The 24,323-nt window shown below is 45.9% G+C and overlaps 1 protein-coding gene and 1 non-coding gene across 5 annotated transcripts in view; one reads left to right on the forward strand and one right to left on the reverse strand.

The window, feature by feature from the left end:
- The window catches only part of CHD6 (chromodomain helicase DNA binding protein 6), a 196,248-nt gene that overhangs the window by 150,253 nt on the left and 21,672 nt on the right, over positions 1 to 24,323 (forward strand). For all 4 annotated transcript variants that reach the window (XM_056122088.1, XM_056122086.1, XM_056122089.1 and 1 more), the window contains 6 exons: positions 2,919 to 3,008; positions 5,040 to 5,143; positions 7,832 to 7,961; positions 8,845 to 8,905; positions 21,972 to 22,032; positions 22,874 to 23,090. In XM_056122088.1, coding sequence (XP_055978063.1) covers positions 2,919 to 3,008; positions 5,040 to 5,143; positions 7,832 to 7,961; positions 8,845 to 8,905; positions 21,972 to 22,032; positions 22,874 to 23,090 — 663 coding nt within the window. The remainder of the gene's footprint in view (positions 1 to 2,918; positions 3,009 to 5,039; positions 5,144 to 7,831; positions 7,962 to 8,844; positions 8,906 to 21,971; positions 22,033 to 22,873; positions 23,091 to 24,323) is intronic.
- LOC130030906 (small nucleolar RNA SNORA84) lies at positions 1,726 to 1,854 on the reverse strand. Its single transcript, XR_008793565.1, has one exon. It is a non-coding gene; the product is annotated as a small nucleolar RNA SNORA84 (small nucleolar RNA).

Consider the following 24,323-nt stretch of genomic DNA (forward strand, 5'->3'; position numbering starts at 1 on the left):
CCAGCCGTGCCACCCCCCCATTAGAAAGTGAGTGTAGAGCTGCTACCTCTGAGCGTTGCTGTGAGGATCATGAGAACTGGAGGAAGCGGCTCTGCAACCAGAGCATTATTGCTCGTCATTGTATGGCATTAGAGGCATGGATCATCCATCATCAAAGGAACTTTCAAAGGTTTAAAAACAGGGTCAGGAAGATAGCTCAGGTGCTGGGACATTCCTGGTGTGTGTGATTCCCCCCAGCATTGCACAGCCCTCAGCACCGCTGGGTGTGGCCGATACCAAAAAAAGAAGTAAATAAAGTTGAAAAACATCTGCTACAGATCCGACCCCTAAGATGTCAAGGTGATGGTGATCTGCCCAGGAGTGTGGGTAACAGCTGAAGAAAGGGGATCCCGAGCGCCTTCTGGGGAATGTTCTGTTTCCTATCTGCCTGCCGGATTCACATGTGTGTTCAGTTTGCAGATACTCATCAAGCTGTATGTTTATGCAAAGCAAAATGTACTTTCTGGAAGTATATTTCATATCACCAGGGTTTTTCTTTTTTTTCTCTTAAGAAAGAGATGAAAGAAAAAAGCAGTGCTAGCGCTCAGACTACGAATGGGCTTTGTTTGACCAAAGTAGTATGTTCAAAACCTATCTTAGCTCCCCTGCCCCACCGCTCAGATGTCTGGGGGGACCATCCGCTCAAGAGAAATTGTCCCATCTGTCTTCCGAATTGATTTGATTTGATTCGGAGAATAAATGGAAAATATTGGCTTTAGATTCTGTTCTCTTGCTGCAGATACTGCCAAGTATCAACACATTTGCTTCCCTTCAGAGAAACAGAAATGACTCTTATCTTTTATTTTCGGGAAGCCTTGCTCTGACTGAGCTGGAAGTAAGGAATTCAGCTTCTTGGGTTTTCGTTTTGGTTTTTGGGCCACCTGGCGGAGCTGAAGATGCCTTTCCTGACTGCCCAGATGGTGTTTGGGGGACCATATAGTACCAGGGATTGAACAAAGGTTGACCACATGCCTGGCCAGTAATAAGTACTCGTGTATTAACAATCCAGTACCCTCATGCTGGTTCTTCCTCAGACAGTCATCAGCTATTTCTATCAGGTAGATAAATCAAAAGTTGGAAATCTATAAATTCCAGTTGTGCTTTCAAAAAAATTGCTTGTTTTAGGGCCCTTGCCTTGCACTCATCCACATGCCCCACCCAGATTTGCCCCCTGGCCACCTCATCTGGTCTCTCAAGTCCCACCAGCTGTGATCCCTGAGCACAGAGCCAGGAGTAAGCTTTGAGCACTGACTGTGGCCCACAAACCTGTAAATATTTTTTTTAAATAGATTTTGACTGACAGCCTAGTTTAGGAAAAGTGCTGTATTGGAAAAGTAAAGCTCTTTCTAACCTTGAACTTGTTAGTTTGTATGTCGCCCTGGACCTGGAGCCTGCAGTGGTACCTTCTACCTAGACCCAAGAAGCTGCTTCCTTAGAGGCCACAGTCCTCCATTAGGAGCATCTTCTGAACCTGTGTTCCTCACCCCTTTTTACACCTGCGGACCGGCACCCATCCTGCATGCCAGTCTACAGACCAGCAGTCAGAACCAAGGCAGCAGCCAGTGGTTTTCAACCTGTCTATACCTGCGGACTGGCCCCAGTCTGTGGCTGTAGTGTTTTAAACAGCCTCGGTGGAGATGAGTTCCTCCATAAGCTTATGTAGGTGGGCTTATACTCCCCCCACCCCCATTTCTCTGATGGGCTATGGAGGCTGCTGAGGAGAAATAGCCCTCGTGCATAAATTACAGAATTGCTCTGCCCCTTCTCCCTGCTGGAGAGCTGACCATGAACAGCTGCATCCACTAGCCACAGGGCAGTGGGCTTTTTGTTTTGTTTTAAGGCCACACCTGACAGTGCGTAGGACTTAACTCCTGGCTTTGCCCTCAGTGATCACTCCTGGAATACCATGGGGCATAGGGTGGTGCTCGGGTGCCAGGAATCTAACCTGAGTGGTGCGAGGCTAGTGCCCAGCCCGCTATACTATCACTGCGGCCCCAAGGCTTGTACTTTGTACAGTAGGGGTCACCTTTACACGAGACCCATAGTGAGCAAGTTACAGAGAGTCTCCGAAACCCATTTGCAGCTTAGCCTTGTACAAGTAGCATCTTGTTCAAGAGGTGATCAGCTTCTGTGTGTTTGCACGGGGGAAGGGTGTGTGTGTGTGTGTGTGTGTGTGTGTGTGTGTGTGTGTGTGTCACTGAGCATTTCCTCCCCTCAGGCCCTCACTGTCACCTGTTTACTTTGTATCCAGTATGGGAGGATGGTGTCCTGGTTGGCATGAAAACAGGCCACACAGTAGCTGCACAACTGGTATTTAACTGTTTTGTCTGAAACGTTCCCTCAGACCCTGAGTGTGGCCCATGACCCACACAAACCAACAGAGTTGCAGGTGGACTGAGAAGACACAATTGTTCTCCAGGGCTTTGCCCTGAGGAAGGATTTTAAATATTCGTTTATGTACAGGTGGAACTGTTGTGCAGCGTGCCTCGGGCCATCAATAAATGGGGCTGGGGAGAGAGCCCCGAAGGCTGGGTGTCCACCTGGCAGCACGACCCTGTTCCCCAGCTCCCCAACACCAGAGCAGCCAGGGCCTGAGGAAATGGTAGCCAGTGGGGTGGGCAGGAAGAGATGGGGCGGGTGCACGGTGGGGTCCACTGCTCCTGGGGGTTCACAGGTCCCTGCCAGATGATGATGGGACGCATTTCTCTGTGTGGCACAGGGATAAGCAGCCTGACGTCTGCCATCGCTACCTAGGGTTTTCTCCTGCTTCACTCAGGGCACAGACTTTCCTGGTGTCAACCTGGGGCCCAGACGCAGGAGTACACAAACAGCTTTTAGGTTCTACAAATGTTGGCATTTTATGTGTTTGCCTTTTACAGGGTGCTTCTGCGTGTCCGGATGCTCTACTATCTCAAAGCAGAAATTCTGGGAGAAGCAGCCGATAAAGCGTTTGAAGGAGCTCCTGCCAGGTAAAACAAGTCAGCCTCGGCTCCCAAGGGTAAAGAATTGCTGGAAAGCGTCCTCTTTTTGGAACCGGGGGAAGCACCTAGGATTCAGGAGACCCGTGGAGAGTTACCTGGATGGTAGAAGAGGCCAGGGGAGGATCTGAATCCACTACAAGTGAAATAGAGGAGAAAACTGTTTTGGAAACAGCCTCAGAGGAGTGCTTTGGTCTTAGAGAAGGATTTTTCCCATCTGGTAGTGTTGTAAAGTTGGTTGTAAAGCAACTGTCTCTCTAACTTTCCTAATCATTGTTGGATGGGGACATAGTACTTTGATAGACTTGCTCTGACAGACGTAGACGAGAAGTGTTCCTCAGACCCTTGAGTATTGACCCTCGTACTCTTCCACGTTTAGATGGTTCTTCTGTATTTGCTAATTACGTGGACAGCAGCCTCTGAGCTCTGTACCTTGTTGTATCTTAGTTTTTGTAAGTTAGTGTTCCAAAGTCGGAGTAAGAGATCAGGGAGTAAGGCCGCTGGGCTCTCAGCCAGATACAATCGGCAGGTTGTCCATCAGATCAGCCTCTTCGTCCCTTCCCTGGACCTGTAGCTCGCTCTGTCCCTGCTCAGCCGCGCTCATTTCCAGAGGACACCGGAAGTGTTGCTGTTTTGAACTTGGCACTGAGATGATCTGGACCCCGGTTTCTTGTCTGACTTTCCCTGGAGTGGTACTAACAGGTGCACCGGTCATAGCAGCAGCTCTGAAGCAGGCTAGAGGTGAAGAGACATTGGCAGCCCTGCCCACAGAGCAGTTTGCAGTGAGGATCAGTCACTGCAAGTACACGGATTTCCCTTTTAGGCCTTTCTGCTGTAGTTACTGATCCTTCTAGTAAGGTCAGAGAGATTGGACATTTTGGCTCAGTTCTTGGGTTATCTGTGTGCAGAGAACCGGAGTCTTTGATATTTCTTAGATTTGCTCTTTCCCTGCCATGTGATTTCTTAGACAAGTGAAGGGTAGAAAGGTTCCCTTGGAGAGGGTGAGCCGACTGCACTGCCTGTCCTCTCCCTTTGTCCTTTGTTCTGCTTTCGTGAATCTGACTCACTGGCCCTGCTGAGATTTAATATTTGATAATGGAAAAGTTACCACGAGGAGTGAAATAACAGTTGGTCCATGACAAGTTCCACGCACCACTGAGGCAGAGCTTTGGACGCTAGAGTGAGACAGACAGGGGACACTACTGGAAAGGTAGAAGCTGAAGAACACCATGCCCACAGTACAAAGCTCCAAGCACTGCAGAGGCCTGATCGCAGGAGCTGGGTGGTAGAGAGAGACACTGTCATGTTCTCTGAAGACTTCAGAGAGTAACACTAAAGATACGATAAATGAAGACGAGCTAAGGCCCCACGTAAGCTGTCAGAGATTGGGAACGGAGTGAGAAGGCAGTAGGTGGAGCACTTGCCCAGCGTGTGGCTGACCCAAGTTCAATCCTGGACACACCATACAATCCTGCACACTGCAGGAGTGATTCCTGGAGGGCAGAGCCAGAAGGACCCTCAAAACAAACCAAAAATAGCTGTCAGGAATCGAACAGAAACTCAGGACTTGGTGGCATTTATAAATCTAATTCTCCCTCTGTCTAGTCCCTGGGGCAAGTGACACTTTTCCCTAGGTCCTGGAGCAATGCAATTTGTGGCTAGTTTGACTCAGCAGACCCGTAGCACACCTCTGGCAGTCTGTTTCCATAGCTTCACATGCCCCGGTGCAGGCTTGCCTGTTTTCACGTGGTTCTTAGGCTCTCTGCTGTGGAACCAAGATGGTCTGGGTGCTGTTCTTTTCAGCCTATGCTCATTTGTGATTCCTCCCCTTTGGGCACAGTTACCTTCAGATGACTCACATATGGACGACTTTTGTCGTGACTTGCATATGCCTCCATTTGTTATTTCTGTCTCTAAACATGCAGCAAGAGACGTGGCTTCCTACGAGAGTTTGGTCAGTAGCTCTGGTGTTATTTTCTGGCTGTGTGGAAGGAACTTTGAGTCTGTGCCCTTCCTCCACAGGGACCTGGAAGTGCCTCTGCCCGACATTGACTACGTGGAGATCCCCGTGGATTGGTGGGACGCCGAGGCCGATAAGTCCCTCCTGATTGGAGTGTTCAAACACGGCATGTATCCTAGGGAATGTTCGTTCCTTTCCTGAAAATCCCCATCCTGTCGTGTGCCTCTTAGAAGGTAGACCCTCCCCCCTGCCTTCTTAGACTCCACCTGATGACTATGTGATCTGGGAAACTGCAGTGATGGTTGTATCTATCTATTCATTCATTCATTCATCATCCTGTTATTCGTCGATTGCCTCGAGCAGGCCCCAGTAACGTCTCTTTCATCCTAGCCCTGAGATTTTATTCAAGGCTCATTAGGAGAATGAGACCCATCATTGTTACTGGTATTTGGTATATTTGGTACGCCACGGGGAGTTTGCCAGACTCTGCCCTGTGGGCAGGCTACATTCGATAGCCTGCAAGTTTGTCCAAAGTAGAAATGAGATACTAAGATGTCATAAAAAGATGTCCTGATAAGATGTCGCGCGGCCTCGAAGCTGGGTTTTATAGTCTCTGAGTCTTGGCCGCTGATGGGATTACACGGCGCCAGGGGGCCAGGTGGTGGGTGTGACCCCCGCCTACTGGAATTTGGAGGATCTGGGTGGAGGATGCTCAACTCCAATCCGAGTAGGCTTGGAGATCTCGGCCCCGGAACCTGCGTAGCTTTGTCCCTCTGCCAGTACCTTCATGTGTGCGGAGAGCGGTCTCGGCATGGTGGTGGCTGGTCCTGGAGGTCTTCCGCTGCCGGAGCCCTGGTCGGGGCGGGGAGGAAAGCTCAACCCTCTCCCCTCCAAGGGGCCCCGGTGAGGACAGCCAGGCACGGGGGCAGGAGACTGCACTGCACATAAGTGTGTTTGTAAGTAGGAAGAGCATTTCTCCCCCCGCTTTGATTCATGCAGTCAGTTAATCAAGTTTATACTGTGTCTTATCAGGCCCTGAGCTAGGTTCTAAACATATAATGATGAGTGAAAACAGACCCGGGTTCTGTTCCCACAGCACCCACAGAGTCATGAGAGAGACAGTAATCAAGTAACCACAGGAAGGACTGAGTGAAAAAGAGCTTGAGGCACCACAATTTCTCAGCATTTTCTTTGTGTGGGCAGCACTTGTCATGGGGATGGCAAGAGGTTGCAGTTGGAATCACAAGATAAAGTGCCCACCAGCTCCTCAGAGAAAAAGGACCAGGTGTGGCCTGCAGGATGGAAGATAGAACTGCACCAGCCCTGCTGTTAGAACAAAAGGCAATTCAGACAACTACCCAGCCAGGTTGCAGTCAGGTATCTTACGTGGTCCCCATGTGTCTCTGAACAGACTGCACAGCGAGAAATGGCCTCTACATGCTGGGTCCAGCACAAGAGGACATTCAAGATCAGTTCCCTCCCTGCCTCCTGATTTTTGTTCAGTGTGGCTGTAGTTTTGGGTCATTGACAAGACCAGATCCTGTCTCCTAAGATTATATTAGATTTAATAACATAATAACAGTCTCATGCATTGGCTTTTAAAAGAAAAAGTAGAAAAGTAGATTTTTTTTTCCCCTTCATTTTTTTGCCTCTCATTTTTTGATATCTCTTCTGAATCAAAAATGCCCCAACTGGGTCCAAAGAAATAGTACAGCACGTAGGGTGCTTGTCTTGTACATGACTAACCTTGGTTCAGTCCCCAGTATCCCATAGGGTAGGTAACCCTGAGCACTGCCGGGTATGCCCAAAAACCAAGACAGTGACTGCCCCATCTGTTGTTTACTTAGGAGATATATTGAGAGGTAATTCCCAGGGTCTAGCCAATCGGGTTAGGATTTCAGACCCGAGTTTGTGAGTAATGCAACAACCAGTCCATTTTAATTAAATTCATTCACAGTAGTCCTCTTGAGATTTCATCCTTTTGTTCTTTATATTTCATCCATCACTTTGTTCAACTTCACTTTTTAGTGCATTAGATAAAATTGCAGTCAATTTTATAGCACAGTGGGTAAGGCGTTTGCTTTGCACACAGCCGATCCAGTTTCAGTTCCTCCGCCCGTCTTGGGAGAGCCCAGCAAGCTACTGAGAATATCTCGTCCACACAGCAAAGCCTGGCAAGCTACCCGTGACATATTCAATATGCCAAAAAACAGTAACAACAAGTCTCACAATTTGTTGTGAGACGTTACTGGTGCCCGTTCGAGCAAATCGATGAATAGCGGGAGGACAGTGCTACAGACAGTACAGATAAAATTGCACTGTATCAATTTTATCTGCACTGTCTGCAGGTAAGAAAACCTGCCACATTTTGGGGCTGGAGCGATAGCATAGTAGGTAGGGCGTTTGCCTTGCACACAGCCAACCTGGGTTTGATTCCCAGCATCCCATATGTCCCCTGAGCACCTCCAGGAGTAATTCCTGAGTGCATGAGCCAGTAGTAATCCCTGTGCATTGCCAGGTGTGACCCAAAAAGCTAAAAAAAAAAGAAAGAAAAAAGAAAACCTGCCACATTTAAAGGGTAACAAGATGTCCAGTATTGAGAGGAGTTTGGGAAGTTTCAAAGCCAACTCGCCTTGTTCCCCTTGCTATGCAAAAGCAAGAATTCTTGCACTGCCTCTACCTCTCCATTGGACATGCTTTCATTTTGCGTTCCAGCACTTCCCAAAGAATCTTGAAATCTGATTAACCTGAACTATGTTCTGGTTTTGCATAATAAGGGAGCAAACTGACTGTTGTAGGACTCAAGTGAGGGTTTTGAGTTCTAACTCTGCCATTTCTCATTACTCCTGCTCAGGGTATGAGAGGTACAATGCCATGCGAGCCGACCCAGCACTCTGCTTCCTGGAGAAAGTCGGGATGCCAGATGAGAAGTCCCTGTCTGCAGAGCAGGGCGCTGCCGATGGGGGCTCAGACATTCCTGAACGGTAAGAAGCTGGGTCGGGCATCTTTGTTGTGTCAAGCTTGGCCTGAACCTCCATGTGAGGAAGCAACCCCGCAGCTCTGTGTTGGGGCCGACCGCTTCCAGAAATCCTGCCGTGTGAGAATTGCCTTCCAGAAAGGCTGCTTTGGTTACACCTCCAATGCCTTGACCCTTTTACTTTGATTCTGTAAGTGCTTTGCACCAAATGCCGGTTTCTGTCCTTCCATAAACTTTGTGGATAAGCGTGGGGTGGCTCCCTTTTTATGGTTCGTCATTCACAGGTGCTCGTCTGCTGCTCATGACAAAGAACATTTGCTCCAGGGTGGTTTCCAAGTCAAAGGAATCAGAGAAATGAGGATGAGGCATCAGCAACCGCTGAGCTCACGAGAGAGGACATTGGGCAGCAGACCCCGAGGCAGGTGTCTGGTGGTGAAGAGGACTTAAGTCCCCTCCCCAGCAGTCACTGCCGAGCTCTCTCCTGGGGCAGTGGTGGTCAGCAAATGTAACTGACTCCCGGTGAAGATTATTAAATCTTCTGGGCTCTGGAGCCTCAGGGATTACTTGGTCTGCACCATCTCCAGTATCTGGAGTCTTTTCTTCTATTATCAGTGCTACATATTCAGGTAACTCTTGATGGACACGGTGCACTTTTTTTTTCTGACAGCACCAGCTTGAGCAGATAGCCTCTGAGCCAGGGCTACAGTCACAATTGATGGAGGTGTTTGTTGATAGAACCTAGGACACTAGGGTAGCCACATAGTTGAGTGCCATGGAGAAAGGGCCCTGCTACTCCTTTGATCAGTAATCTGGAAGGTTTTTCTTGCAAATACCCTAGTTGCAAGTTCCTTGGTGGCTAATAATCCTTTTTTTTTTTAACTTGTATTTAGAGGTAATGTGGATAAAGAAGACAGTGCTGAAGACAAAATAGATGGTCTCCAGAAACAAATGGTAAGTCGGGTGTACTTTATTGGTGACCCACAAGACCTGTACTGTCAAGTGAGAAATCTCTCACTCGCACTCAGAAAGTACTCTTGGCAGTGCCCGAGGGACCATATGGTGTGCCTGGGATTGAACCTGGGTCAGCCTCATGCAAGGCAAATGCCCTACCCACTGTACTATTACTCAGGGCCTTGGTAGTCCTCTTTTTTTTTTTTTTTTTTTTGCTCTTTTTTTTGGGGGGGGGGGTCACACCTGGCGATGCACAGGGGTTACTCCTGGGCCTGCACTCAGGAATTAGTCCTGGTGGGGCTCAGGGGACCATATGGGATGCTGGGAATCGAACCCGGGTTGGCCCTGTGCAAGGCAAATGCCCTACCTGCTGTGCTATTGCTCCAGCCCCAATAGTCCTTTTAAGAAGGTTGCTGCAGTCCCATCGCATTTTACCCGCATTTTTTTATAATAGTTGTCAGCATGCTTCTTATATGCTGATTGAACTTTAAGGTAAAGTTAAAGGCCCTCCTGTTGATCATCGATTTGCTCGAGCGAACCCAGTAACGTCTCCATTGGAGACTTTGTTGTTACTGTGTTTGGCATATCGAATACTCTCGGTAGCTTGCCGGGCTCTCCGAGAGGGGCGGATTGAACTTTAGATTTTGAAATAGCTAGATTACACATGCTATTTACATGGTGTAAGACATAGTGTTCCTATTTGCCTTGTATCCAGTTTCCCACCTTAGAATTGCCTTAAAAGCTGTGTAAAATGTTACAGCAGGGGGGCTGGAGTGATAGCACAGCAGATGGAGCATTTGCCTTGCACGCAGCCAACCCGGGTTCGATTCCCAGCATCCCATATGGTCCCCTGAACACTGCCAGGAGTGATTCCTGAGTGCAGAGCCAGGAGTAACCCCTGTGCATCGCTGTGTGTGACCCAAAAGAGGGGAAAAAAAAGTTACCTCAGGGGTGCATGGGTAGAATCAGGATGGTGGACATCTCCCTGACCGCGAAGACCCCTCGCGACCTGCCGCTGCCCCTGCTCCTCTCCCCTCCTGCCTTCACCTTCTGGTAATCCCTGGTAATCATGAATATGTTCATTTCTGTAATTTGTCATTTTGCATTACAAAAATATAATCATATATAACCTTTGGGAATTGGCTTTTTTGCACTTGGCACAATTCCCTGAAGACTAATCCTGGTTGTCTGTGTCAGTAACACAGGCCTGTTGGTTGTTGAATGGTGGTCGATGTCCAGGGTTTATTCCGCCATTCATCCCATGGAGGATATCAGAGTCCTACACACCTTTTTGTCTATTATTAACACTTGTATAAACATGGGCTGGAGTGATAGCACAGCAGGTAGGGCATTAGCTTTGCTTGCGGCCAACTCGGGTTCGATTCCTCCACCCCTCTCGGAGAGCCCAGCAAGCTCTCAAGAGTATCCCGCCCACATGGCAAAGCCTGGCAAACTACCCATGGCGTACTCGATATGCCAAAAACAGTAACAACAAGTCTCACAATTTGTTGTGAGATATTATTGGGGCCCACTTGAGGAAATCGATGAACGACGGGAGGACAGTGCTGTAGTGTATAAACATCATGTACCAATGTTGTGTGGATATACATTTTCTCTTCATGAGGATGAATGTAATTTATATTTATAAATAATAATTGCTAAGTAATATGGTAATTGCCGTGTTTTACCTTTTGGGCAAAATTCACAAGGTGTTTTCTGAAGTGGCTGTACCATTTTCTATTCCCACCCACCCTCAATCTGTGAGTCATCCAGCATCTCTCCATTCGTAGTAGCTTTTTGGTATTGCCACTATTGTTTAATTTTAAGCATTTGGAAAGGTGCATTTTGTGCTTTTAATTAGCATTGCCCTAATACTAATGATGTTGAACATCTTTCCATGTACTTATTTGCCATCTGTATAGAGTCTTTAGTGATAGATTTTCTCATGCCTTTTGCCCATTTTCTAATTGCTTTTTTTTCTTTCTTTGTTTTACTGCTAATTTTCTTCATAGTTTTTTTTTTTATCTATTCCAGATAGATACTAACTAGGCTTTTAGACAAATGGCTTGCAGATATATCCCATAACCAAGTAATTTGTATTTTTTTATTCTATTCACATTGTCTTTTGAAAAAAAAAGTTTTTATTTTTGACATATTAAAACTTACTGATTTTTCCCTTTATGGATTGTTGTGGATTTTTTCGTTTTTTTTTTTTTTTTTTTAGGATTTTTTGTTTATTTGTTTGTTTGGTGTCAAGTCTGAGAACTGCCTACTTACAGATATCAAAGTCTTGATTTCATGCAAGTGGAGATAATTAGATCAAAGTTCTTTTTTTTTTCAAACTTATTGCTCTCTAATTGCTCAAGAACCATTTATTTTATAAAATCATTCTTCCTGCAGAGACATTCTTCCATCTTCATTTAAAAGTTAATTGGGCAGGGGGCTGGAGCGATAGCACAGCACATAGGACATTTGCCTTGCACACGGTCAACCTAGATTCGATTCCCAGAATCCCATATGGTCCCCTGAGCACCGCCAGGAGTAACACCTGTGTATTGCTTATTGCTGGGTGTGACCCAAAAAGCAAAAAGAAAAAAAAATCAAAAGTTAATGGGGCATATTTGTGTGATTATATCTCTAGGTTGTCTTCCTGTTCCATATCCTTTGTTTTTCCAGTAGGACATAGTCTTGAGAGTGGGTAGGCTTATTCCTCCTACATACCTTTTTTTTGGCTCTGTGGGTGACACCCAGCAATGCTCAGGGGTTACTCCTGGCTCTACACTCAGAAATTACTCCTGGAGAGCTCTGGGGACTATATGGGATGCCCAGTTTGGCTGTGTGCAACGCAAATGCCCTGCCCACTGTACTACCGTGCTGCTACCCCCACTCCCTCCCCCACTTGCCTTTTAAAATAAATTATTTTAGTATTTATTGTTCCTTTCCTTCAAGAATAGTCTCACAATAACCAGTAGCACTCAGGAACTATGTGATGGTAGGGATAGAACCCAGGCCTCCTCCATACGAAGCATGCACTCAGCCCTTTGAATTCTCTCTGGCCCTTTGCAGTGATCTATCCACTATAAAAAAAATTCTTAGTGAGGGCCTAAAGCGATAGCACAGCGGGTAGGGTGTTTGCCTTGCATGCAGCCAACCCGGGTTCGATTCCCAGCATCCCATATGGTCCCCTGAGTACTGCCAGGAGTGATTCCTGAGTACAGAGCCAGGAGTAACCCCTGTGCATAGCTGAGTGTGACCCAAAAAGCAAAAAAATAAGAAAAAAAAATTCTTAGTGAAATTTTCATAGAAATTGCATTAAACCCCTATGTCTCTTTAGGAAGAATGAACACCTTTACTATATTGAGTTTTGGTTTTAAAATAAACAAAAAAGAAGTTACTTTAATAATAAATATAAATATATTTGGGGGCCCCTCCTCCCCCCTGGCATATCGAATACTCTCGGTAGCTTGCCGGGCTCTCCGAGAGGGGCGGAGGAATCGAACTCGGGTCAGCCATGTTGGCCGCTTGTAAGGCAAACGCCCTACCGCTGTGCTATCGCTCCAGCCAATATGCCAGACACAGTAACAACAAAGTCTCCAATAGAGACGTTACTGGGCCCGCTCGAGCAAATCGACGATCAACGGGAGGGCCTTTACCTTTACCTTTACCTCCCCCCTAGCTGTCTTCAGAGCTCACTGCTGGTTCTGTGCTCGGATCACTCCTGGGAGGAGCCAGGGGACCATATGTGGTGCTGGAATCAATCCAGGTTGGCTTCTCTCTCTGGCCTGTTATTGAGTTTATACTATAACTACTGGTTTCCTTTGATTGATGTTTGCATGATACAAATTTTTCAACCCTTCTTCCCTGCAGCCTACTTTCATCATTTGAAGACGGTGGATTTGGGTCTCATTTTCTAACAGTGCCACTCTCCAGCATCTAGTTGATGCGTTCTGACTGTATAATCAGTGTGATTATTGATGTGCTTTGGCTTAAGATTGCCATTTATTGGGTTTTTTTTCCTTTAAATTTTTTTTTCTTGCTTATCTCTGGGTTACCCGGAAAAGGAAATTGAAAGTCGGGGGTTGGGGCCACACCTGGCAGTTTTCAGGGGCTTTTCCAGCCCTGCCCAGGGGTTGCTCCCCACGGTGCTCACAGATTGAACCCCCACCTCCTGCGCACAGAGCCTGTGTTCCAGTTGAGCTGTCTTGCTGGTCCTTACCTTCCTTTAATAGTTTGCTTTAGCTTGTGTGTGTGTGTGTGTGGCGGGCAGGTTTGGGTTGTCATTTTCAATACTGATCAAACCTGTATTTGGAAACCAAGGCTCCTTACTTGGCCTTTGCTGTCATGGCTATTGTGAGCCCATTTTTTTCTGTTACTGGACTGCAGTGTAGCGCATATCTGCTTAACATTTTGTGTTTCTAACCTGCCTCTCTGCGGGGATGGCGGGTTCTTATGGGACTCCTTTATTTAGCCTGTAACTTTTGGCGTCTCTGGGTCACCACTTAATCTCCAAATCTAGTCCCTGTCCGGTCAGAACCAGACAAAGCCAAAACGGTATTACTCACCACTGTGGCTTTTCTGAGGTCCCAGGATGATTCCTAGTTGGTCTGTCTTCTCTTCCCTTTTCAGAGTTTTCTCCTATTTATCTTGTATATAACATGCGGGAGGAGAGGGGGTGTGGCGGGGTGGGGGGTTGATGTACTTGCAACTGAGGGACAGGGAACTGTGTAGTTTTTCGGGAGCAGCCGCCTGCATTGCATTTTCAAATGAGGTTTTGGGAACGCTGCATGAACAGACTGAAACCACCCTGGGGCCCCAGCACTGATTTCACCACATTTGCTGCCTGAGTAGTGAGACAAATGAGCCTTTCAGAATATAATGGATACCGGGTCCCGGAGTTTACTGCAGCTTTGTCCCCAACTAGCACCACTAAGAGGCTGTCTCTCCCCTTCTCCTGAGCACCATCCAGAAGTTAATGATTTTTCCCTGTTGATTCAAGTGTACTTTGGCTTCGTTCAGCTCTGATTCTTTTTAACAGTAACAATGACATCACTTTCTTAGAGTAGAAGATAATTATTTTGCAAATACACATTTCATTCTCCCCCTCCCCCAAGGATTAAGAAGTGATAAACGAAAGCAGATAAGCTTCAGACCCTTGACAAGAAGGAAATTGAGTTTTGGTCTTGTCAAGCCCCAAGTTCTGCCATTCTCATCCCGAGGTGGTTGTGTGGAATATAGGGCGTGTTTTCCCATAGAAACGGCTCAAATGCGAAAGAAATGACAGTGGTAGTGTATCCTTCCACGCAACCTTAGTCTTTCAGCTCTCCCTTTTTGCCGGAGCTGCTGTTTGCTTGAGTGTGTGAAGTAAGCACTGGAGATAACCACGACCCTTACACTCACGTGAGGGCTGAAGAGGAGACTCAGGGCCAAGACAGTAAAAGGACTTTGCCAGAGACTGAGAGTTGACAGAATTAAGACTGTCAGAAGGAAGTATTTTTTCTATCAAGTATTCTTTTTATCGTCAAGAAAGTAGACAGTGTTTTATCTGCACATACTTGCTCGCTCTTTACAACAGCATCGCCTGTGAAAAGGCAACCATCGGACTACCCCCCTATGGTAAAGCTGTTTGTATTCAACTTCACATGCTAAACTGATCAGCCTTCCAGCTGGGAGAGATCTGGGCATTGAATTGTTGCAGCGGCAGTAAAAATAACTTGTTGCCTTCGAAGAAGTAAGTTTCTTTATAGGATTTAATGCCTCCGAAACGCTTTTGTATTCATTAACAAAATTAATAGCTGTGTTAATTATATTGCTCTTCAAGTCCGTAAATGATAATCAGTAGAAGGGTCAGAGAGATAGTACAGCAGGTAAGGCATTTGCCGTGCATGCGAACAGCCCAAGTTTTATCCCGGGCACCATGTATTGTCCCCCAAACACCACCAAAAGTGATCCCCAAGCACAGAGCTAGGAGTAATGCCTGATCACCTCTGGATATAGCACCACCAAAATAATTTATTTTTTTAAAAAATTGCAGATAGCGGTGCTGGAGCGATAGTACAAAGGGTAGGATACTTGCCTTGCTTGTAGCCAACCCTGGTTCAGTCTCCAGCATCCCATATCCCTGATTCCTTAGCACAGAGGCAAGAGTAAGCCCTGAGCATCACTGGGTGTGGCCCTCAAAACAAACAAAAATTCAGATGGAATGGGGAATGACTTCTAGATTTTTGAAGTGACTTATAAAGAGTATAAATAAAAATATATATTTCTCTGAGCTGAAAAAGCAGGTGCAGAAAGGCAGTATCTGGACCAGGCCTGCTCTTCCTCACCCCTCACCTCCTGCACTAAAGATGCTGGTTGGGGTTTTTCCATCCCCCACATCTGTCCTCAGGCAGATCAGTAGGCAAGGATTCAGACAAAAGGGGCTGGATCGTGCATGGGTTAAGGCGCTTGCCTTGCACATTGCTAGTTAGATCCCTAGCATCACAAATGGTCCTCCAGAACTCTGCCAGGTATGATCCCTGAGCACTGCCAGGTATGGCCCAACGCGCGCGCGCGCGCGCGCACACACACACACACACACACACACCTCCAATAAAAAAGAAAAAGCCTTTTTTTTTTCCATAATTATGGTAATTCCTTTCAGTCAGGCGTGGTCCTAGATGGGAACTAGTCTGTAGTCTGGAGGAATCTTAGCTCTGAATGGAGCCCTCTGGTGTATCTAGTGAATGTCTGTATATCCCTCTTAATAAAACGCAAGCCACTATTTTGGTTCTGGCAGAATTGCCCACGACAATAAGAAGAATTTGTCATGTAGTATGGCTAATGTTTAATCTTGTGTCTCAAAAAACAGCCCCCGACTAGAGCTCCAGAAGGATAAGAATTCCTTCTTTTCCACTGTGGGAGACCCTGACCCTAGCTGAGTTCCTGGCACCCAAGAGACAGTTAGTTTTGACTAAGTGTAAGAAGACCACACATCCCCTTCTGCATTGGCCCTAGCGTTTCATAAGGGCACAGAGGAAACTTTCCAGGTCTCTAGGGTCCAACAAGTCTGTACTGCCACTGCCGCCATCTTCACAGTCACTCCTCTTGTTTTCAGAGGAAGAAGTGCAGCTCCACTGCCTCAGTAGAGAAGGGGCATTTGCAAGGTGTCCGCTTGCTGATAGCTGCTGACAGTGCAGTTAGTGTGTCTGTCCCCCGGAGAGGCTCTGCTGGGCAGCCCTCAGAGCTCATTATCCGCAGTCAGACCTGGGCTAGATGTTTGTCTTCATGTAGCGTCACCTTAGACACAAGCATCTCTCTCCCTGTGCCTGTTTCCTCCTATGCGAGATGAATTTTTTGCTCGTTTGGGGTTGGGGGGATGTGTAGATAATACTTACTACATTATTTGACTTACTTACCTGGGCTTTAGTAGGCTGCTGTTTCACTCTGTTATGATATCTTCCTAGGAGCACACATTTTTTAAAAAACTTATTAAGTGACCACGATTTACAAAGTTACTGATAGTTGAGTCTGAGACATACAATATTCCAGTACCAATCCCACCACCAGTGCCGGCTTCTCTTCACCAGTGTTCCTTTGCACCCCCATCCCCACCCCTCACCATACACACCCTCCTGCCAGCTTGACAGGCACATTTCAAAGTTCTGTAGTTGTAGTATGAATCTCATGTTTTCAGTGTACAGCGTTACCTCTCCCACCTCAGCGGTATACTTGAAGCTCCTGACCCCTGGGTCCCCGTTACTTCCCTATCTCACCTTCTTCCTTCCTTCCCTCCTCAATTTCTTTTCTTCTCTGTCCTTCTCCTCTCTTTACTCTTGGGCCAAGGGTGATCTAGGCATCCCCACTTTACTACATTACATTTCTTCATCCCATCACTCTGTGTACCACAGATAAGTGAGATCATCCTGTGTTTGTCCATCTTTTCCTGACATGGTATTTTCCAGTTCCAACCAGATTGCAGCAAATTGCACAATTTGATCGTTCCTTGCAGCTCGGGTTTACATACCACATCTTCATAATCCATTTATCTGTCATTGAAGCCCTAGGTTGATTCCAAGGTCTAGCCATTGTACGAAGTGCTGCAGTGAATAATGGTGTGCATATGTCCTTTCAAATGCACGTTTTTGGGGGCTTGGGGGGTTGCTGGTTGGGTTTTGTTGTTGTTTTGGGGGGGTTCTGGGTACATGCCCAAAAGTGGAATTGCTGGGTCAAATAGCAACTCAATTCTAAGTTTACTGAGAACTCTTCATACTGTTTTCAACAGAGTTGAACCAGGCATTCGCATCAGCTGAAGATGAGAGTTCATTTTTCACTACATCCCCGCCAATACAGATTGTTCCTACTCTTTTTGATAATGTGCCATTTTCACCAATGTGAGATGATATCTCCTTGTCAATCTTGATTTAGATTTCCTGAAAGATAAATGATGCTGCTTTCATATGCCTACTGAGAAGTGTTTTTTCATTTCCTCTTCCCATTGTTTGGTAGGGGTTTTTTTTTTTGTTTGTTTGGTTTTTTTTCTTTTGGCAGTGGTAGTCTCTGTGAGCATTTTATGTATCCTGCACATCAACTCTTTGTCTGATGTGTTGAGTGCGAATATTTTCCCCATTCATCTAGCTATTCGGGGAGCCAGAGCAATAATACAGTGGGTAGGTCACTTTCATGCATCTGGCCAACCCAGGTTCAATCACGGCATTCCATGTGGCCATTTGAGCCCGTCAGGAGTTATCACTGAGTGCAGAGCAAGGATTAAGCCTTGACCACCACTGGGCTTGGCCCCAAAAACAAAACAAACATAAAACAGCTGTCTTTGAGTTTTAGCCTTTGTTTCTTTTTTTTTTTTTTTTTTTTTTTTGCTTTGCTTTTTGGGTCACACCCAGCAATGCTGAGGGGTTACTTCTGTCTCTGTACTCAGGAATTACTCCTGAGGAGCTCGGGGGACTATGAGGGATGCCCAGGATCAAAACCAGGTGCAAGGCAAATGCCCTTCCCATTCCTGGCAGTGCTTGGGGAACCTTATGGGATGCTCTGACCCCCTAGCCTTTGTTTCTTTTGCCACACAGAAATTTTTAAATTTGGTGCAGTCCCTTTGAGGTACAAATCTTGAAACGTTCTGCCTATATTTTTCTTAATTTACTTTATAGTTTCCCCATCCGATCTCTCAAAGTTTGATCCACCTTGAATTGACCTTTGTAGGAGGGGTGAGATGTGGATCCAGCTTTAATTTTTTAACACATGATTATCTAGTATTCCCAGCTCTGTTTTTTTTGAAAGGACTTATCTTTAGTCCACTTCATATTCTCAGCCTTTATTGAAAATTAACTGTCCATAAAAAAGGGGTTTTGTGCTTGGGTATTTGATTTTGACTCATTGATCAGAGGACCTATCATTATTCTAATACCTTAAAGTTTTGATCACTGTATCTTTATAGTCACGGTCACGGTCCTCCCGTTATCATCGATTTGCTCGAGCGGGTCCAGTAATATCTCCATCGTGAGACTTGTTGTTACTGTGTCTGGCATGTCGAATACGTCACGGGTAGCTTGCCAGGCTTTGCCTTGCAGGCGAAATACTCTCGGTAGCTTGCCGGGCTCTCCGAGAGGGATGGAGGAATAGAACTCGGGTCGGCCATATTAGCCGCTTGCAAGGCAAACACCTTACCCGCTGTGCTATCACTCCAGCCCATCTTTATAGTATAGTTCCAAATTAGGTAATGAGATACCCCCCAATTTCTTAATTTTTATTATTGCTTTGGCTATTCGGGGTCTTCTCTGGTTCTACACAAACTTTATTTCTGGATCCTCAAAGAATGTCTTCTGAATTTGGATGAGTAGTTCATCAAATCTGTATAATAGCTTAAGTGGGATAGTCATTTTAACAGTTTTGATTCTTCCTGTCTGTAAGCATGGAATATTTTTCCATTTCCTAAGGTCTTCTTCGGTCTCTTTCTTAAATGATTTATAGTTTGCATGGTATTGGTCTCCCACATCTTTTGGTAAGTTGATTCCTAGATACTTGATGTTTTTGGACACTATTTAAAATGAAGTAGACTCCTTGATCACTTTCTCCTCTGATTCATTCTTTGTATGTAAAAGTTGTATATAAACTGTGACCAATTTTTGTGTATTGACTTTGTAGCTGGCTACTTTGCTGTATTGGTTTGTAGGAACTTTTTTTGTGGACTTTTTAGGGTCTTCTATGTATATTATTACATCATCTGCAAATGATAATTTGACTGATTTTTCGATTTGGATCCCTTTGATTTTTTGCTTTTGTTTTTATGTTTGTTTTTCCCTGATTGCCACAGCCAGGATTTCTAATATTATGTTAAATATAGGTGGAGACAGTAGGCATCCTTGCCTTGTACCTGATCTTAGAGGAAATACATTCAGCTTTTCACCATTAAAATGAGGGGCCAGGGCCGGAGCAATAGTACATTTGGGTAGGGCGTTTGCCTTGAATGCAGCCAGTGCAGGTTTGATCCCTGGCATCCCATGTGGTTCCCTGAGCATCACCAGAGAAATTCCTGAATGCAGAGCAAGGAGTAACCCCTGAGCATTGCCGGATGTGATCCAAAAAGAGAGAAAAAAAGAGACGAGAGGCCGGATCCATAGGGCAGCCATAGTACATAGCATATAAGATTCTCTTTTTTTTTCTCTTTTTGGGTCATACCTGTGATGCACAGGGGTTACTCCTGGCTCTACACTCAGTAATTACCCCTGGCAGTGCTTAGGGGACCATATGAGATGCTGGGAATCGAACCCAGGTTGGCCGCGTGCAAGGCAAATGCCCTACCCACTGTGCTATTGCTCCAGCCCCAGCATGTAAGAATCTTACATTCTCTTCCATTGATTTACTCTTCCTTTCTTTGACACTTTATTATCGTTCATGGCGAACATTTTGTCTCTTCATGCTGAATTCTGTTGCTGTGGCTTGCTGTTACATTCTTAACTCCAGTTCCATTAGTATAGACTCTCTGATACTCTAGATGAATTCATCCTCGAGCTGATTGAATTTTTCTTCTGTTGATTGCCTTGTTTCCATTATCATTGCATGGAGAGTTGCTTTGAGCTTCTCTCTGAGACGTGAGGTTTTATTTGAGCTTAAATTTTCTGGACTTCTATCCCTGTCTGCTAGAGCGGGTGAATTCCTTTGTTTCCCTATTGTTCCCAAAGATGTGTAAGCGCTGTAATTTGAGCTTTCAGTTCCCAATTATCTGAGATCAGATCTGATTCATTGTTTTTCAGTAAGGAATTATTCCTTATAATATCATGGTCTGGGAGCTCTGCAGGTGTTTCTGTTATCCACTGACATTAGGTATTAGATAGCAGGAAATGGTTTTGGTCAAAGAGAGAAGAGTAAGCTGGTCCTCTCCGACTCTGAATATGTAACACTGTCCTCAACACTCTCAGTCACTGAAATAAATGGTTTTACAACCAACTCCTTGCTCTCGGTGATACTAACTATCCTCAGTATGCCAGGAAGAGAAATTAGTTGACTCTGCAAATGCACCACTGATCCTCTTTATCTTTTCAGAGTTTGCTCTGTCAGGCCCTTCATGGCACCAGGCCAAGGGCAGTGTTTTGGACTGTTGCTGGCCGTGGGTGTCTGTCTGTTCTGACCATTCGTAGTGTTGTATGTGCTAATTCAGGAAGCAGCAGAGCAGAAACATTGGGCTCGTGACACATTTAATCGTGTTTCCTATTCTTTTATCATGTAGTCCTTTAAAAATATTAGAAGCGATTTATTTTTCATTTGAAGAGCAAGCACACACAGAACATAGTCTGCTGCTACAATTATTTATTTATTTATTTTGCTTTTTGGGTCACACCCGGCAATGCACAGGGGATACTCCTGGCTCTGCACTCAGAAATTACTCCTGGCGGTGCTCAGGGGACCATATGGAATGCTGGGAATCGAATCCAGGTTGGCCGCATGCAGGGCAAACACCCTACCCTCTGTGCTATCACTCCAGCCCCTGCTTCAATTATTTGACCCTTACTCTAATCTGACCCTGTGCTCGAACAAAGCCAAAGTTCTTGCTCACTGGGGTTCTCCTGCCCCATTAATGAAATATTTGAATCAGAAGCATTGATCCCTTGTTAAAGCGTGAGTCTACTTGAGAAACAGCACTCTCTCTTGTACCCGTGAGACAATCACATTGTACACATACAGAGCTTTTAAAATTCCATGCCTGAGACCAGGAAAGGGTTCCATTAGAGCCAGCTTGAGAAATGCTCCCGTTTGGATAAGCTCTCTGCCTGTGATATTACCCCAGATTTGCTGGAAGCCTCAGATCGTGATTTTAATTTTAAATTCCTGGGGCTTTGAGCCATCAGGTCTCCTGTCTGGAGCAGTCATGTTTTAGGAAAATAGCGTCTGTTGCTGTGAAGTGAGCTAACCATAATGAACATAAGCATGATGCTTTCTCACAGGGGGGGAAAAAAATCAGGCTCAGCATTTGTGAAATGATAGTATTAAATAGCAAGTGATGACGGTGAAGCAAATATTTAAATTCACAGCTTTTTTTTAAAAAATGCTTGTAAATTGTAATTGTCGGGCAGAGCATGCCAGCTCATGATTCTTTAAGCTAATTCTCTATAGACAGAATCGTTCCCCATGGTGGTAAGAAAGAAAGCTTATTTTAAGTGAACTGCTTTCTGGCTCTTTTAAAAACTGCAAAGCTGGGGTCCAGAGTGTTAGTATAGCGAGTAGGGCATTTGCCTGATACACAGCTGACTCGGGTTCGATCCCCATCCTCTCCTATGGTTTTCCTCCAAGCCCAACAGGAGTGATCTCTGAGCACAGAGCGAGGAGTAATCCCTTAGTATCACCGGGTATGACCCCAAAATAAGAACAGCAACAAAAAGTTGCAAAGCAAGTTCTGGGACTGCAGAAGGGCCCATTTGTGTTTGAGAAGGGATCTTTCTTTTATCAGGGCTGTTGTGGCCATTAAGGTACTTGTAAGCCAGAGGAGGTGTCCTGGCTCCTGTTGACACCTCCTGTGTCGGGCTGTGTGGGGTCAGTCCGCAGTGTCAGTTGCTGATCGTGTGGCTTCATGTCTCCCCAGGAGAGCTCCAGTGATGGAGGTGATGGCATCTTTAGCGAGAAGAAGGATGACAGCCAGGCAGGTGAGACTGTGTCTTCTGAAGGCAAAAGGAAAATGAGGCCCCAGGTTGTGGTTACTCCAGAGTTCATGTGCAATAAAATGCCAGTTATCCAAGCAGCTCTTTTATTTTATTTTATTTATTGCTTTTTGGGTCAACACCCAGTGATGCACAGGTGTTACTCCTGGCTCATGCACTCAGGAATCACTCCTAGCAGTGCTCGGGGGACCATATGGGATGCTGGGAATTGAACCCGGGTCGGCCGCATGCAAGGCAAACGCCCTACCCGCTGTGCTATCCCAAGCAGCTCTTTTAAAAAGCCAAGCAAGTTGACCTTCACTCTTTGCTAGAGTCACACACAGTCCTTTGTTCCACGTGGCTCTAACACTCATCCCCCGGCTGCCACTGGAGTTCAGAAATTTAAGGAATGTTCTCCTAAATCAGGATGGAGTCAGAGAGAACAAAGGGGATCGAATTTTCCATCTATTTGATTTTCTTTTTTTTTTTTTCAAGTTGGGGATTTGGATTTATTTATTTTACTTTTCTGAATTCACACTCCGGGAAGATGTTGGCATTTAGAAGGCTCAGCTACACACAAGCCCACAGATTTGTGTGGAGAGGGCTCCAGAGCATCTGCGTCTTCTGTTGCCTTAGCACAAGGTCTTCAGATCAGGTCTGAGGCCACAGAAGGGCCCATTTGTATTTGAGATAACAGCCTCCAGTGTCCTGGAGTTACGCCAAAGCAGCCTTCCAGCTGCGCCCAGATTCTGAGCCGATTGTTGAGCAGTAGGTACCTTGACTGCTGTCGAGTCGCCTTTGTTTGGGTTCTCTTTGTAAATACTAATGTCCTCACTGATGTTTGAAGCCCAGGATGGCTCCGACTCAGACAAATCGCCCTGGCCAGTTCCATCCGCTCTCACGGCTCGTCTCCGGCGTCTGGTCACCATTTACCAGCGGTGCAACCGCAAGGACCTCTGTCGGCCTGAAATCCTGGGGCCAGGGAGCCAAGGGTACTGGGGCCAGGAAGAAATGTTCCGGAGAACCTCTGAGATGGATCTTATCAACAAGGAAGCCCAGAAGAGGTAAGAGCCAGTGAGCTGAAGGGCTTGCAGAGCTTCCTGTAGGGCAAAGGTGAGCGCTGGAGCGCGAGTGTATTTGATGTTCCCTGTGAAGTTATGGTGTCGCCCACATTCATTAAACCCACCCCCCAGCTCTTGGTACTGTGCTGGCTCTGTGTGTGTGATGAGAGCTCAGATCCCTGTTTGCAGTGCCCAGACTGTTGTGATTTTCCAACTGGACCTACTTCCCTCTGTTAGACCCCCATTTCTGGGGATGTAGTTTTCAGACACCACATTGGCACATGTTTGCTGCTTTTAGTGGCAGAGTGAATAGTGTGCATTAAGGCTGTCTTGTTATTACTACCAGCCCTTATCAAGCCATTGAGAACAAAGTATTATAAAGGGCCAGCCCGGAAGGAAAGTAGAAAGTGGTTACTTGCCCACCGGGGCATAGAGGTAGAAATGGAGACAGAAAGCCAGCACTAGCAAGGCCAGTAAAGCTGCAGTTCTTTGTCTGTCTCACCTGTCTTCTGATGTCACAGCTAGTAGATTTAAAAGACCCCATAATGAATTCACTCATTTCTTATACTCCTGGCTTTATGAAATTTGGTGATTCTGAGGAACACTTTGCAGGCAGTATCCAGGGACTGTAACCAGCATTGTGCCAGAGATCACACCCAGGACTCTAGCATGCCATGACCGCATGCCAACCATTTGAGCCAACCCCCTGAGAGCCTTTCTTGAAAGAGAAAAATCAGAGCCCTATTTCCCTGCTTCTCATTCTTCCATTAACACCACCCATCACCCCCATCTCATACCGCATGGGACTCCCTCTGCGGGTGGGGAGCACCATGTCAAAAACCCTTCATAAATAATCTGGTCCCCTTAAGCCATTGTCTCTGTCCTGCAGGATGTAAAAACTAGAGAATCTATGTGTCAAGAAGACACTAGGTTCAACCTGCCTGTGTAACAGCAGGGGAAAAGCTGATGAGCCTGTAGTGGCTACAGCTGAGGCTCTTCTGGCCAGAGGCGGGGGTGAATTCAGTGGTCTGGGGGCTTCCTCCATGGGTCTCTGCTCAAGAGGGGGAACAACTAAGGCCAAATATTGAAGCATATATATATATATATATATATATATATATATATATAGTATTTTTAACATCTTTGTCTCCCACAAGAGGAAAGTAAGTTGTTTTAAGGTTGATGTATCAAGAGATAGCAAATAGATCAGACCCAGAAGAAGAAAGCCCTGCAAGA

This window comes from Sorex fumeus, unplaced genomic scaffold, assembly GCF_029834395.1.
Source record: "Sorex fumeus unplaced genomic scaffold, SorFum_2.1 ptg000044l, whole genome shotgun sequence".
NCBI classification, from domain to species: Eukaryota; Metazoa; Chordata; class Mammalia; order Eulipotyphla; family Soricidae; genus Sorex; species Sorex fumeus.